This window comes from Balaenoptera borealis, assembly GCF_965194805.1.
Source record: "Balaenoptera borealis genome assembly, chromosome: 18".
Classification (NCBI taxonomy): domain Eukaryota; kingdom Metazoa; phylum Chordata; class Mammalia; order Artiodactyla; family Balaenopteridae; genus Balaenoptera; species Balaenoptera borealis.
The window spans coordinates 77,147,793-77,164,538 of record NC_138877.1 but is presented as its reverse complement, the minus strand read 5'-3'; the positions used below and the strand labels follow the sequence as shown (position 1 = coordinate 77,164,538).

General features: G+C 44.6%; 1 protein-coding gene across 2 annotated transcripts in view; it reads left to right on the top strand.

The window, feature by feature from the left end:
• COL4A1 (collagen type IV alpha 1 chain) overlaps positions 1-16,746 on the top strand; it is a 149,282-nt gene that overhangs the window by 94,960 nt on the left and 37,576 nt on the right. For both annotated transcript variants that reach the window (XM_082366216.1, XM_082366215.1), the window contains exons 9-22: positions 1,024-1,107; positions 1,194-1,256; positions 2,747-2,782; positions 3,314-3,355; positions 4,582-4,668; positions 5,182-5,208; positions 5,350-5,400; positions 6,511-6,555; positions 6,640-6,693; positions 8,628-8,669; positions 10,187-10,271; positions 10,617-10,652; positions 12,753-12,917; positions 16,054-16,149. In XM_082366216.1, coding sequence (XP_082222342.1) covers positions 1,024-1,107; positions 1,194-1,256; positions 2,747-2,782; positions 3,314-3,355; positions 4,582-4,668; positions 5,182-5,208; positions 5,350-5,400; positions 6,511-6,555; positions 6,640-6,693; positions 8,628-8,669; positions 10,187-10,271; positions 10,617-10,652; positions 12,753-12,917; positions 16,054-16,149 — 913 coding nt within the window. The remainder of the gene's footprint in view (positions 1-1,023; positions 1,108-1,193; positions 1,257-2,746; positions 2,783-3,313; positions 3,356-4,581; positions 4,669-5,181; positions 5,209-5,349; positions 5,401-6,510; positions 6,556-6,639; positions 6,694-8,627; positions 8,670-10,186; positions 10,272-10,616; positions 10,653-12,752; positions 12,918-16,053; positions 16,150-16,746) is intronic.

Genomic DNA, 16,746 nt, shown 5'->3' with positions numbered 1-16,746 from the left:
TGCCAACAGGACTCTGCAGAGAAACAGAACCAGTAGGACGTGCGTGGGGATGTTTGTGTATTATGTGTGTGCCATATGTATACAACATACACATATAAGGATAGAGTGAGTGAGTGAGAGAGGGAGATATAATTAAAATATATATAATATATTTTACAGATTATATAATACATAATATTATATATTATTGTATATCAATTATATTATATGTTGATTTATATTATATAATATATATAATACATAATATTATATATTTTAATATTTAGTTATATTATATACTCATTTAATTATATATTTCAATATATAATATAATTAAAATATATTGAGATAAAATAAATTACTTATTTTAAGGAGTTACGTGATTGTGGGAGTTGGATCCCCACAATCCGTGGGGCAGGGATGCAGGCTGGAGACCCAGGGAAGAGCGATGGTCCAGTTCAAGGGCTGTCTATAGCCAGAGTCCGCCTTCCTCACGGGAGTCCGTCTTTTTTCTCTTAAGGCCTTCAACCCATGGGGTGGGCCCCCCACCGTGGAAGGTCATCTGCTTTACTTCAAAGCTACTGATTTAAATGGCCATCTTATTTAAAAGTACCTTCACGTCAACCTCAGACTGGTGTGTAACCAAGTATCTGGGTACTGTGGCCTGGCCATGTTGACACCTAAAACGTATTCTCACTGCTTTTCTGAACATGATCGTGCTGGGTCTTTTCTTGAAAGATAATCCTTCTGTTGTGAGAACAGCCTGTGGTCACATAGCCTTTGGACCAGAGACCGGGCCCCTGTCTAGAACTCCTCCTGCCTGGGGCCCCGTCACGTGGACGCATCACACATCCTTCTGTTCAGTGGTCTACACGTTCTGTCCTGGTTGCAGCCCCCTAATGTTGGTCATTAAGACAAATGAACCCAGGAGACGGCCGGTCTGTTTATTCCAAGCTTAGACAGAGGCTAAATCCCATACTTGGGCTGCATTCTCTTTACATAAATATCAGTATTTGTGACTTTCTCTTATTTTTCATCCCTTAGGGGGATCCAGGTGAAATACTTGGCCATATACCAGGGACCCTGTTGAAAGGTGAAAGAGGATTTCCTGGACCCCCAGGAGCACCTGTAAGCATTTGCTAAATAATGATGAGCACATGCTGAGTCTCCTCCTGGTTTGCATTTTAATTCTTTTCTTTCTCAACGAATTATAGGGTTCGCCAGGACTGCCAGGGCTGCAAGGTCCTGTTGGCCCCCCGGGATTCACTGGACCGCCAGTAAGTTTGGGGGGAATATCCCTCGGAGGCATTCAGAGAACAACTGTGGTGAGGCGTGAAAATACATAAAATGGAAAGAAAACTTTACACAGTGGCGATCTCTCTTAATTTGGATGCGAGAATGAGCTTCTATCTTTTAAAAAAAATTTTTATTGGAGTATGGTTGATTTACAGTGTTGTGTTAGTTTCAGGTGTACAGCAAAGTGAATCAGTTATACATATAAGTATATCCACTCTTTTTTTTAGATCCTTTTCCCATATAGGCCATTACAGAGTATTGAGTAGAGTTCCCTGTGCTCTACAGTAGGTGCTTATTAGTTATCTATTTGAGCTTCTATCTGCAGGGGTGTTTGATTGGCACTTTGATATGGTCCACATGGTTTGATATGGTCCACATATCCCCAGAGCTGTGGGAAAAGGATGATAATAGTACCTCATGCCGAGACATCCCACAGGGACAACATATTGATTTTTCGTGGGGCTGCGCGGATGCGAGCGCATCCTGTGAGGAGGGGATTCAGAGATGGACAAGGCAGGCCCTGCCCTGGACCCTCCCTTGTGCCAGTGCAGTCACAGCAGAGGGCCTGCTCTCTTGGGGGCTGTGGCCCCAGACCAGGCTGTGAAGAAGCTGCAGCGCCTTTGGGACAGAGACTAGAAAGTGAGCATCAGAGAGAACCTCCCAGGAAGCTCTGCTCTGACATCAGCCGTCCCTCACAGCTGATGACCCGAAGCACGGGGGTGGCATCAGTTCCTTCTACTCACACATTTTTGGGGGCACAAGAGACTTAATATTAACAGCACTTATTTGTCGAGCGCCGCATTTACTAGGAATGAATGATGTGCCTGGGTCTGCCATCCTCACTCTAGCCTGCCTGAGAGTGCTTGAGAGATTTTCAGGCTTATTTTTTAAATTTACTCTTTTTTTAGGGTTCAAATCCAGCAATTCTTCTATCCATTCCTGCCAGATGTAACCTCTTTTATATTCTTGTAACGGACTCGTTTTCACGAGGAAAGAATGACTAGTTTTTCCTTTTTAATGATTATAAAAAGCATTCTGAAATTTTGTTGCAAACACAGGAATTTTGGGGACTTCATACCATCTACCCGCTTAAAGAATTCATTTAACTTTTAAAGATCAGCAGCAGTTTTCAAAGTGGGCAAACGTTTCCACACTAGAAACGCTAAGGCTTGTCGAGGGTTTGGCTGGTTTCATCCACTGTCTGATAGCCCAGCAGATGCTCAGATCAGTGGATTCCACAGGCCAACCCCTAAGATTTTGAAGGGTTTCCATCCCTGTTAATAATTGTCCTGAACTAATTTCTGGTTACTTTCAAAGTTTACCAGTTCTATAGCACAGGAAAAATATTTAAATATTTAACAAATAAATTATCACCTTAACCATGATACCTGAAGATAATGTCAGTACAAAAAAGCATTTAAAACTTACCAGGGTTGTGAACTATATTTAATTAAAATGCTCTGTCCTACAGGGTCCCCCAGGCCCTCCTGGCCCTCCAGGTGAAAAGGTAAAGATTATTTTTCATTTGTCTTTCTTTGACATTAGTATAAGACTATCGTGAAATTTCTGTAACTCATTTTTTACATCTCTGTAAAAAGTTTTGGGAAATTATAATTTCTGTATCTATCTATATATTTATCATCTGTCTATTCACCTATCCATCAATCTGTCTAACCTGTCTATCAGTTAATCTACTGATCTATTGATCTGTCAATCTATTGATCTATTGATCCTTCCTTCCATCCATCCATTAGTTATGGAATCATTGATCTTTTCCTTAGTTTTTTAAAGCCAGAGTCTAAAAATCTTAAACGTTTTTAAAAAGGTTTTTATAGGATTCTTTTTCAATAATACTTAAAAAAACCTTTTTATAGACATTGAATACAACATGATCACAACTTTCTTGAAAGGATTATGTCATTTTGAGAAGAAGCTATTGCCTTAAACGTATCATCTTGTTGCATTTCACGTCATGTTTGTTGGATGATTTTGAACAAAGTAACAATGCTAATAACGGATTCTACTTTTTAATCAACAGGGGCAAATGGGCTTGAGTTTTCAAGGGCCAAAAGGTGACAAGGTGAGTGCTCTTTGCTTGGGGGAGTTTTCTTGGTTAAAATCCCAATTCTAAGCATGATCAGGTTTCTGCCTCTGGACCTCCTCTTGGATGCTCATAACCATGGATACCCTTCTCTGAATGTTCTTGAGTTTGTTAGTGTTTTCCCTGAAGGCACGGCTAGAATTCACTGAGATGACTCTACGTGGGATCTGACCCACAGACGCAGATGCAGTGAGGCCATTTATTCCACTTCTCTGTTCGTACATTCAATCAAAATGTTCTCAGACCTGGACTTTATTATCAAAAGGTCAAATTTAGGACCTGGCTGTTAGTAGCATAACCATTATATTAAACCCTGTAGAGACGAAAGCCGTCGTACCAGAGTTGGGAGGAAAGAACCTTGGAGGCAGGGATGCACAGGCCAGAACAGGCAGCCTCCTCCTGCTGAGAAAGGGTGAGAGGCCGGCAGTGGGTCCCTGATGCTCTGGGGATCTCTCTCCACCACCTTCCCTGGACCCGACCCACGAAACGGGCACCAAGTGGCCATTCTTGGAATTGCGGCTGCACCTGGCCCAGGGCCCAGGTGCTCAAGCCGGTGTAGACGACGGCCAAGTGTAGTGGAGGTCCGGGCAGAGGTGGATGAGCCCTGGCCTCCTCTTCCCACCCTAGATTTCCACCCAGTCTTCTCATAAACCTCACAGTAAAGTGATTCTGCAGTTGATGCAGTTGAAGTTTTTGAACCTCCTTCATCGTGTGATGGTTCGGGTTCCTGTATTTCCCGTTGTACCCGGCAGTTAGGATTCTGAGGAAGAGATCCCTGATGCTTCTTTTTGGTTTACGTAAAGAGACCTCCTTTCCTCCCAGGCTCTACTAGGCGGCTGGTGTGCCTTTCGTCCGTGCCATCAAATGTGACAGACCAGCATCTGTGTCCTGGCGTGTATACATGTGCTGTCTGTCTACATGTGTGGTCTGTACATATATGCACACATCCATCTGTCCTACAGATGTTCAAGTTCCGTTGTTATGGGGTGACCCCTGAGCGGGGAAGCCTCCTCCTGGCTTTATATCCTTAGTGGGCCATCTTCCTTCTGAAACTTAATTTTCTGCTGAGGCAAGTACAGGCTGGAACAGAGTGCAATCACATTTTCAAAACAGATGTTCTCTTCTGGGCTTTTCCCTCCTCTGCATTTCTCTTCCCTGTATAATTACCTTTATGCCTAATTAATCCCAAATGTTTGCATCGACAGGGTGATCAAGGGGTCAGTGGGCCCCCAGGAGTACCAGGACAAGCTCAAGTTCGAGAGAAAGGAGAGTATGCTGCAAAAGGAGAGAAGGTGGGACAGACTTTGTTCAGTGAACGCCAGCTTCCTAACTGTGGACAGATTCCAAGGCATAAAGAGAGACTGGGTCAAAATTCAGTTTCTCTGGTTATATTCGCCCTGACCTGAAAACAGGTTTTTATAGACCACCCATCCCATAAAAAGTGAGCTTCTTGAGGGCAGAGGCAGCTGGACCTGGGTTGGAGCGAGACTGGTTTGAGGCTGACCCTCTTGTGTGAGGGTTTCTTAAATGCACCAGGGTGGGGAGAGGACGGCTGGGACACAGGAAGGAGAGGGCTGAGGGTGGAAGGAGGCTGCAGTTGCCGTGGGTCAGACGTATTAACTCTGCCCTCCTTACGTCCATAATCCAGTTGATGGCAGGAAGTGGATGCTGCAGACCAATGTGAATTTCTTGGTTACTGTATCAGGAAAAGGTGTTTTTTCCCTTTTACCTGTTCCATGTAGCATATAAAACTGATATAGCCACTACATAGTGCTAATCTTGCCCTCTTTTGAAAATTATTTTAGGGCCAAAAAGGTGAACCTGGATTTCAGGTAAGGACTGAAATCTTGTTTATCATTATTATTTTGTGGGAAAGACCATAATGTGTTCCACCTTCATTGGAATGCTTACTTAATTTAATAGTTTATTTGAATATATGAATGAGTCTAACTCTTTCTCTTTTTGTCTTTTAGGGGATGCCAGGAGTTGGAGAGAAAGGTGAACCCGGAAAACCAGGACCCCGAGTAAGTGCTTTCAAAAGTCCTGTAGAGAATGGACTTGAGGACACGGGGAGGGGGAAGGGTAAGCTGGGACGAAGTGAGAGAGTGGCCTGGACATATATACACTATCAAAGGTAAGATAGATAGCTAGTGGGAAGCAGCTGCCTAGCACAGGGAGATCAGCTCGGTGCTGTGACCACCTAGAGGGGTGGGATAGGGAGGGGGGGAGGAAGACGCAAGAGGGAGGGGCTATGGGGATATATGTATACATATAGCTGATACACTTTTTTATACAGCAGAAGCTAACGCACCATTGTAAAGCAATTATACTCCAGTAGAGATGTTTTAAAAAAAAAGCCCTCTTATTCCTGATGTGAAATCATTTCTCCTGCATTCCTAGAATCACAGGTTCATAGGAGCATAGACTGAAAGAGATTGTAGGGGTCTTTTCTCTGCTGAAGAGCCTTTCTGAAGCCCTGGGAGCAGGAATAAGGAGGTGGTCACCATTAGAAAGACCCCCGGGACGGCTGAGGCCCTTTGTTATTCAGATGATCCCCCTCCCCCGCCCCCGATCAGACAGTGCCCCCTGCCGGCGCCTCACTGAAAGCCACCTGTCCGCCTGCTCAGAGCACCGGGCACCCTTCGCGGCCGCCTCCCAAGCCCGCTGGGAGCTCCGTCCCGAGCCCAGATGCGCAGGTGCTTCTCGTGCCCTGAGTGCAGTGACAGGAGACCCACCCACCTCCAGCAGCTGAGGCGGCTCAGTTTCTACCCTGAAACGATGCATGGAAACTTCTGTTTAAGTGAATCAGTGATGTACCGTCTGCCAAATACTCACTTGCCGATAAGAAAACTTCTCTGGTGTAGACTCGGCTGCCAGATGTAATGATGTCTTAGAAGATTTGGAGCTAATCAACCTCCAATTTTTTAAATATTGAAAAGTCTTCTTCTATTGTTGTAACTCTTTTAGTTCATAGTGATTTAATGTATCTTCCATGATGTGTTACTGTAGCATGGCCAACTCACCCAGAGGATTCATACAACATAGTAACTTGTATTTGATTCAGACCCTTGGTGTTGGAGCATGTTTACTATTATTATTTATGCACTACTAATATTTAAATCTTTATTGTACAGGGAAAACCAGGAAAAGACGGTGAAAAAGGAGAAAAAGGGAGTCTAGTAAGTATTTCTCTGTGATTTTGTAAAAGCAAGCCTGTTGCCCTCAGTTGCTGACGATTGCTGTTGCTTTCTGTTCCATTTTAGGGGTTTCCGGGGGATTCGGGGTACCCAGGACTCCCAGGCCGAGAGGGTTTAAAGGTAAATGGTGACCCTACTTTGAATTTTTGCCTTCATTTTGTTCAACCTAGAAGTTTTTTCTAGAATAAAGGACCATGCACTCAAAGAATAAAAATTATTTATGCTCCATGTGAGGAAAAACACAACCTAGTGGTTCTGTTTGTGTGCATAAATTTTTAAAGAAAAAAATATAAAATGTTCCACTCATTTAAGTTTTTTATGTTTTTTGTAGTAGATTAATTTTCCCTGATTATGAAACAGAGAAAATGCAGAAACATGTAGAGGAGAAAAGAAAGCCTGTGTGATTTTTCTATTACCCACTCAGAAATGGTCAGAGTTCATAATTGTGCCATGTACACACACATACATGAGATTTTTCAAAAATGGTATTGCATGATATAGCCTGCTTTTTCCCTTAATGACATAACGAGGATATATTTCAACATCCGTAAATGTGGTTATACATCAATGCTTATGATATCCATACCTTTTACTGCATGGTATGTAGATCGTTAACACATTTTTCTCATTATAAGTGTCTTTATCCACTTGTCTGATCATCTCCCATCATAAATTCCTAAAAAGTATAATTTTGGGGTTAATGTTTGACCCTTTTTTGGGGAAGCTTTGGCCATACTCAATAAAATTGCCCCCAGAATAGCACTTCCATCACCCTGGGACCCTTTCATTTGACAACTGTTTGTTATGAAACTTTAAAAAATATTTGCCAATCAGATACTCAGAGAAAACTCATTGTTGGTTTATTTTTCTCTTTTAATCATGAGACTAGGTAATGTACATCTCTCCTAAAATGAGAAATGGATTTGAAACATTCATCTTTAACAGTAGGGAGAGGACCTCAAGGTTGGTTTATCGAAGCCAGTGACAAAGGGAGAAATCCTTTTCTAACACTGTAACTTTATGAGAAAGTCAATTCTTGTAGATTGTAAAAGGTAAATATGTTTAGAATATATTAGCTAAGATTTTTTTAAGCTCCCATAGATATTTCTAAAATCTCTTCTTTTATTCAAATTAGAAAAATCAGAACATCTAATTCTGGTTTAACACCTGAGTTTAAATCCTTAGCTTAAAAGGAAAAAAAAAAAGAAAAAAAAGGGGAAAAATGTGCATTTGTGAAATAATGTGCATGTATCAGGACATTTAAAAGTGTTGTTATGATACTTATATAAGAACATTAGATATAAAAGGATTGATTTCTTTGAGTTTTTCATCTAATATGGGTTAAATTAAGCCTCAAAGTGATGAGAATTTTATCCATCCAATATTTTCAAGTCATGCTGGATTTTAAGGGGAAAGAAAAAACCATAAGTATCCTTTTATTATGACTTCCAATGCAGAGTTAGACAGTCTTACACCAAAATCCTCAAATAAAATGATTTCCTTAAGAAAATACTTTTAGCCACACTAAGCTTTCATATCATTTTATTTCATTTATTTTTTTATTGTATTGAAAAACCACTGTACGGGATTTCCCGGGCAGTCCAGTGGTTAAGACTCCTTGCTTCCACTGCAGGGGGCATGGCTTTGATCCCTGGTTGGGGAACTAAGACCCTGTATGCCGCAAGGTATGGCCAAAAAAAAAAAAGAAGGACAACCACCATATACAAATTCAACTTGCAAATGATTCTGTTGAGGTTCTCTGAGAAGCATGAGCTCTTTTGTAATGTGAATAATTAGCCTTCCATTTATGTTTTGTAGAAATCTCAATTTTCGGATGTCACACATGCAAAGCAAGGGGAGATGTATGGATTTTGGTTGTAATAGTTGCAGAGCACTTTAGACTAATCACAGTGAGAGATTCTAAGGAGAGGACAATCATGTTAGTGTACAGTGGGCACAATCTATTTTTCTAGGAAAAAAAAAGTTCAACCCTGCTGTTGGCAAGGCAACCTTCATAATTAAAAAATACAAGTAAAGTTATTTTTCTTTTGTAGGGAGACAAAGGTGAAGCAGGCCCTCCTGGCCCACCTGGAACTGTGAGTAACAGTGACATTTGCTGCCTGTGAGATCGTTTGAAAAGAGGGAAAGAGAGAGACGGGCTGGCCTGTCACTTAGACCACGTGCTCCACAGTGTTCCTAGAATTACGTTTTAATGTAGGGGGTGCACAGAATTTGAACCAATCATTTATATTTTGTATCGTGTGGCGTTTGGTATTTACTCGTTATTGTATTTGGACAATTTCTGCATATCTTTGACCACTAAAATTAAAAGAGTTGCACATGGATGAGAGTATTAGCAACACATTTTGAAACTTAAAAAAATAATGGTCTGTTAAGGAAAACGCTACTCAGAGAAACAGATCATCCATGATCTGACTGTCTTAGCAAAACACTTTTTATTTTTTGCAAATAACTTTTGACTCCTTGTCCTTATACATATTTTTATATACTTGCAAGCCAATGTACGTAACATTTTTTCTTTTTAAAAATGAACATTCTTCACGTTTTCAAGTTATCTTCAAATTGTCATTTTCAGAGCGCTGTGCGATAATTGTTGTAACCATTTTGCCCCAATTCTTTTTGGAAACAGTGAAATATGACCATTCTCTTGTTTGCTGCCCTCTTGCATGGGTACAGCGAGGTAGTGAATGTTTGTACGTGCCTGTGTGTGTCTGTGTGTGTTAGGTGAGGGATTTGAGTAATCCTTCCTTAGGCTGCATTTCCAGAAATAGGATTACCAGATCAAAGTATTATGGGACCTCCTTATGCTTTTAACACATCATACGTCATACGATAGATGATTCCATTTCCCATATTTGTAATCCAGCAGCTGCCTTTGAATAATCTTTTTTTACCCTAACCTCATCAGCAGACCTTAATAATACCCATCATGTAATTGCTACAGAAGAATTACATCTTAAGGGTAATAGGCAATATTTGATATGGTCCTTGTCTTCGAATTTCAGCAACTCAGAATTGGGGTGAACTGGTTCACTCCTTTTTAATGAGGCCACAGTGGCTTCTTCTTGCCCCATATTACGAGGACCTTAAAGAAGTCCCCACTTTTGACCATTTAAAAAAGTGAAGCATAAAACCTCTTCCAATAAAAAAAAATTTGAGTGTTCCTGTTACATATTGCCTGAGGAAATTTAAGGCAGTTTTTCAGATAATACTCTTTAAAGAAGACTATTCTTCTTACAGCTTGCATGGACTTTGAGAAATTCCATACCCAAACCTCAGAATTAATATGTTTCTAACTTGACTTCGTTGGTAAAGCTCCTGCCAAGCAGATTATTACAAAAGGAAGCAGAGCTGCCTGGCAAAGTTCTCTGCAAGGAGGGCAATACCGGATATCCATTTTATGTTTTCAATACTCTCCCCTCCCCACTCTCTTCCCCTCCCTCTCCCCTCCCCTTCCTCTTCCACCACTATTTCTTCTTTACTTTCACATGTCTTGAAATAATAAAAAATGTGTTTATTTCTTCACCTGTGCTGTAATATACAGCACAGTCCCCTGCCATGCCACGCGATGATCTTTTCTTCTGTAATTCAGGTTATCGGCACCGGGCCCTTGGGAGAGAAAGGAGAGCGGGGGTACCCAGGGGCTCCAGGGTTGAAAGGGGAGCCAGGCCCCAAAGGTAAGGTCCTTCCCTCTTTCTTTCCCTCCTTCTCCCTCCTCCCTTCTTCTCTCTCGTCCTTTCTTTTTTCCATCTTTGTCCTGCACTCATGCACATTTTGATAACACCTGAGCGCCATGCAGGACCATGTGGTGACCGAGTGCTGTTCAAGTTGATCTTCTGCAATCCCACTGGGTTTCCAAGAGCCCGTCTCCCTGCATCTCTGCAGTGTCAGGGGCGCGGCATCTCCCCAAGTTCAGAGCTCCCTGTCCCTGGGACCGTGGGTACCCACGAGCACAGAAATTCACAACATAAACCACAAGTGAACCAGGCTCAGTTTGTCCCACTCTCTCTTCCTCCGTTTAGGTTTCCCAGGAATACAAGGCCCGCCAGGCTCTCCAGGTGAGCATCCGTAAATTATTTTTTTAGAGTATTTGTACACCTTCTACGCGGTTTCTATCCTGAACATGTTTGTCCTCTGCATTAGTTAGATACTTGCATACAATGGCTAGCAATTTTGTTACACATTTTTCTAGCTCTGAAAACAACGTGTGCTCCTAGGACAGCGTTTATTTTGTAAATGACAGGTTAACATGTAGTTATAAACATGTATTTCACAGGTGGGACTTCTTACATCTCTCATCAAGTTATCCTGTCTCCCTGCCTCTGATCTAACCCCCTGCCTTTCAGCCTCCTTCCGGCTGCTCCTGGGGGCACCGTCAGCCTTTCGGAAGACCTCCACCCGCACCCAGCATCGTTGCTCTCCCTTGCCCTGTCTGGAATTGCCTTTGTTTCTCGGCTTGAGACCAGACTCAAGGCTGAAACCTCTTCTAACTAATCTAATCACCTCTCATCTTGCTTCTCGGTGGACTCCTGCGTCACTGAGCTTCTACTAAGTCTGCAGCTGTTCTGTGCTGGTTTTGCATTTCTAACGGATTGCGTGATCAGAGGCTGGGAGTTGCACTTCTCTGTATGTACAGATGCCTGTCTGTACACACTGCAGGCGTGTAATCCCAGGTCCTAGAGCAGAGGTAACAAGTGCTCGGCTTGAAACCCTCGGGTGCCCTGGAATTGACACCACACGAAGTGCTCACAGCTCTTACTGAAGGTTTTGGTTTTGTCTGTTTTTATTTTTAATTTTTATTTCTTATTCTTTTTTGTCAGTTTCTTTTTTCCCTTCCTGACAGTTCTTAAGTCTTAAGTCCCCCCAGAACCCCTTCCTTTGTTTTTGCTGGAACAGACAACACCTGGACAACCCAGCCCCACCGTCTAAGATTCGCAGCAGTGGTGGCTCAAGGCTGCCTTCACTGCCCTGCGTGCCTCCTTTCTGCTAAAATTTTGGCATCTGCCCTTAAAATCCTCCCTTTTCTCTCTTTTCCACCCCTTTCCTCTCCTTGGTTGTAAAGCTTGCTGGACCTTCCAGCTGTTCTCGTGAGCATGTTACTTCACGTCTCCTGGCAGCATTTGCAGTTCTACTTTCTAAAACCTCCTATCTGACCCCGTTAGTGTCTTAAGCCGTCGTTTTTAGAAACTGTCTTTGAAGTTGCTCTGGCCTTGTCTGCTCCTACCCCCTGCTGACTGCGGAGGCCCTCGGCCTCAGGTCCCGCCTCCCTGCCTCTCTGAGGGTCATCCTTCATCTTTCCTTTCCTTCTCCCACACCAGTTCTGGGGTAGGGATGGGGCTGGAGCCCCCGCGGATGGCCTCCAGTTCTTTTACGTGCTGTGCTCGCAGGTTCAGCGACTCACAAGCTCTCACCTGGGACTCAAGTTCACATTTGGGGTTTGGGGGTCTGTCCATCCTTCCTCGGAGCTCCTTCTGCCCTGACTCTTCCCGTGTCACCTCATCCGTCTGTTTTCACGCCCCTGCACCTGTCGGCCGGATGCTGGGACCAGAGGCCAGCTCTCTGCTCTCCAGAGCACAAAGTCACTTCACCTGCAGCCTACTGGACCGTTGTGTCTCAAGCACTAGGTCAAAACCCTTCTCGGCTGTCAGAGGGCCCTACGATCTTGTCCCCTCCAAACTCACAGCGGCTTAACTCGACTTCCCGTGCTCAGCTCTGATCTCCACCTGACTTGGCGCTCTTTCCGGGGCTGTCTTCCTTGTCCTGACTCTGCGCTTTAGCTGCTTCCCACGCACTTCCCACCCACTTTGCCTCCTGACCACGTCTGCTTTGTTTAAGGACACTTCTTACGCCTTTCTTTATTCTCTGAGCAGAAATGGAAAGTACTCTCTCTAACCTGTTGGGGACACTATTTGCACTGAAGGAAATTCACAGATGTTAATGTCTACACAACGAGCCCCTTTTCCTTGCAGTGACTTTGTAGGGAGCCTTTGCCCAACAGCATTTACGTGGTGAGAAGCTAATACAGTTTCTCACTTGTCCAGAGCAGTTCCCCTTTCAGCCATGGTCATTTTCCCGTGAACAGAGTGACGATCACCAGTGTGGCTGTCGGCATGGCCCTTGGTGTTGTGCTGTGTCCATGAGTTCTGTTCTGGTTTCAGGCTTCCCGATACCAGGGCTGACTGGTGCCCCCGGCTTCCCCGGTGAAAGAGGAGAGAAGGGTGACCAGGGCTTGCCAGGCGTGTCCTTGCCCGGACCAGGTGGACGGGACGGGCTCCCGGGCCCCCCTGGGCCCCCCGGCCCCCCTGGGCAGCCAGGCCACACAAGTGAGTTCCCTCTGGGCCCATTTCGCGTGGTGTCCTGTCCAGGACAGAGGGGGGGCAGGGCTGGGGAAGGTGTAGTGCCAGAGGCTGGGTGCCCAGCGACTTATGAATTGTTCGTATCTCACTTAGTTGTCTTTGCAGAGTTAGTCACTGCAGAAAGGAAGAGTGAACATAAACTAATGAAACTGGTTTAGAGGAATAGGGGCCAACCTAACCAGCATCTAAAGTTAGAAAGCAAACCAGTTGAGTTGTAGGGTTCTTACTGGGAAAGGAACGCATTCTGTTCATCTGGAGACACAAGCTGGTACTAAGACACACACACACACACACACACACACACATACACACACACGGAGAAGGGGCTGCTTTGTCTGTAAGTGACTTCAAATCTGAACGGTAGTTTACCTGGATTTTTCTCGTCTGCCCACCATCAAAGCTGAGCACGGAACAGGAACCTCTTGATTCAGTGAAGGGGGCTCTGTGGCTCCAAAGTAATCGCAATGCAAAATAAAAGAAACTTTGAGGGGATTTAAACTAATCGTTCCAGTGGGCGTAAGCTCAGACCTCCAGCGTGTGCTCAGCCGAGCGTCTGAGGCACGGGTCCTCTGTGGGTTGTGGGAAGGGGGTCTCCACGCTGTAGGTGCCGGGTGGCTTATTTGCTGGAATGCAGACCCACCTCCATGAAAGGACTTCTCACGGATGAAGTTACGTAGGGAGGCCAGATATGGAGTGGATGGGCCAAGTGATTCCAGATGTGAAGCTTCACTGGGAATGGAGCGGCGTGAATTTCCTCGGACCTGTTGTTCATGGGCCAGAGGGATGGATCCCCTGTGACCTTACGGGGACTTCCTCCCCTTCTGATGTGAAACGTGGAGAATGAAGATCAAATATCGAAGTCTTCGAGGCATGCAATCCAAAGTCACTTTTTCTCTATGTGTCCAAGAGAAGGCTGCAGGCGTCAGAAGGGCCTTTGGGTCCTTATTCATTCATTCCTTGGTCACTTACTCATTCAACAAACATTGGCGTGCCTATGATACGCCAGGCGCTGCCCTAAGACCTGTGACAAAGCCCACAAAACAATCCTGTCCTCCTGGGGCATGCATTCTGAGACAGAAATCAAGTAAATAAGTATCAGTAGATTATGGGGTAGCAGGAGGTGACAAATACAGGAGGAAAGGAAGCCGGGAAGGGAAGACAGAGGTCTGGGCCGTGCGTGGGTTCTAGCTTTAAAAAGAGTGATCGGCAAAGACCCTGGCGAGAGAGCCAACCGTGGGGAGATCTAGAACCTTTTTTTCATATTCTTAGTTTGCCAGTTCTGAAATGTGAACAAGTCTCACGGAAAGACTTGAACTTCTCCCTGCTGTGAATTCTGTGGGATGTGTCGGCTGATTATGTTGTGATAGGTACCCTCCAGGTTTCTGGGTTGCCCTTTCCAGTCTGTGCAAATTAGGTGATCCACAATCACAGCGTGCTGAGTGATCATTTATCAGTGAGGTTTTTACACACATTTACAGCGCACGTTAAAGGGGCTGCATCTTAACGAATCGCCACCTTGGGACCCTTCGATTGCTCATTCACCAGGGAGCGTGGAGCCGCCTTCAGCCCTGTCCGCTCCTGCGCTCTGGTCCCGTGTGGCTGCAGCCCTCCCCGCCCTTGACGGCCGAGCCTCCCTGAGCAGACCGTGTAAACGTCGAACCTGAACTTGCCCTTCAGAACCCCTCAGACACATCCCTGTATTCTTGCTTTAGACTTAAAATTATTTAAAATTCAGTTTGATGAGGACGGTAACTTGCCTTCCTACCAGGGCTGTGTAGGGATTCTGATGGAGAGGAAGCTGGCGGGAGGTGTGTTCTGGAAAAATAATAATTTTACGTCTGTCAGCGTTCACGCACCTGTGTTTCCAGCATCGGGGGGTCCAGCCACCTCGGCTTGCAGGGCTGGGAATGAGTTCTTCCCAGGCAAGGAATTCAGAGAAGCTTTTTGAAGCATAAAAACGACTCCACTCTGTTCAAGACCGATGGGGTCACCAAGGAGCCGGCTGGAGCCAGAGGCTACCCAGGGCAGAGATACGGCCACCCCAGGGTTCCTCCTCGCCTGGGCTTTATTCAGAGAAGCTCCCAGGAAAACAGCCACAAGCAAACAAAAAACCCCTGGACTTCATTTCTTACACACTTGAAACTTTTTCCTCTGAGCTCTAAACAAAGTCATCAAACGGAGAAGTTTGGGCTCTTTTTTAGGCCTTTGTGTCTGGGGAGAGCACACCCACCGTTGCCCCAGCATCCCTTGTGAAAAGCCCAAAAGGCTGGGGATGCTTCTCGCCCTCTGTCCCTCCCGATGGAGCTGATGTGTGAGCTGGGGCGGGTAGGAGCTGCAGCCGTGAATGTCGGCTACGGTTGTGACCGGTGCCCGCAGAGCCTCACGTTCAAGCACGCACTCTGTCACTTTCCTTCAAAGATACTGGAGAAGGAAATATAAACTCTATCACTGTGTGTATTCGAAAACAATACTTTTTTTTTTACTAGAACCCACAACAGATGGTGTTTGCGTCACTGCAGTTCATTTTCATGCTTCTTCACATCAATAATGCTCAGAATTGAATAGGAACAAACAATTAGAGTTGTCTTCCCACGGGCAGTCTGTGTCTCTAAGATAATGAGTACTTCGCTGTAAGTTTGCTCAGGAGGAAAAAAAGGCATAAAGTTGCTGAAGTCTCTGTGTTGACTTCACAGATGTAGGACATGGACAAATCATTGAAGTTTTTGAGCCTCAGTTTCTTAACCTGTGACGTAAGGGAGATGGTGTGTACCTTGCAAGATAACATGAAATAAGGTTCAGGACAGGGCTAATGTGCTGGAATAAGCGTTAGAATTGTAAAATAGAAATTTTAGCATCGACAGCTTGTGACGGGGCGTGGATGGATGCTGTGTGCACTGGTCATGTTTTACAAGTTAACGTACTAGGATTGTTTCAAAGCAGACCACAGCTGGATTTCTAATAAACCTAAATAACCTTGCCAAAGGTTATTGCCAAATAACCTAAATAAAGTTTGGTTTTGTAATAGATTGAATCAAGAGAGGGTGAAAACACCTAGCTTCTGTTTGGTGGGAGTGATCCTCTAATTGTTAAACATCCATTGCAGATGGAATTGTGGAATGCCAGCCCGGGCCGCCAGGTGACCAGGGTCCTCCCGGAAGTCCGGGGCAGCCGGGGTTGACAGGCGAAGTTGGAGAAAAAGGTAAGAGATTTAATTTTTAAAAAAAATGTTGATTGTGCTTGGGCGTGTGATACATTTCTACATACTTACTGGCTTTGGGTGGACATGGGTATCTTCTTCCATTATTTGAAGCTCTCCTCAAAGTCCATGCCTAAGACGTGTCTCCTGACAGCTCTGCTGAGATTGTTGGGCGTTGAAGAGACAGTTATCACCTGGGAGACAACGGGGAGACGGGCCCTGAAGTCAGATTCCCTGTTCTTTACCCTCTGTGAGGTCAGCAGATTAAATTCTCAGATTGATACCTTCCTGCGATCCTTCGGTTCAGAGTCAGAGATTGCATTCTCCGAGAATGCACGTCTTTCCTTGAAGCCGGATCACAAGTGTGTATACAGAATGCTCACCACCCCTCAATCCCCGTTTCTGTAATCAGTGTGAGCAGATCTGCGCTGATGAATCAGCCACCTCCACCCTTGGCTCTGAGTTTTATCTTAAACTTTTCAAGTGTCGTCTGCAATGCCAACGCGGGACTCATCATAATCCTTCACAATCTTGAGAACGATGGATTATCACTGCACAAACAGTCCCGTCTTAGAGTGGAGTAAACAAAGGATGTTCCAG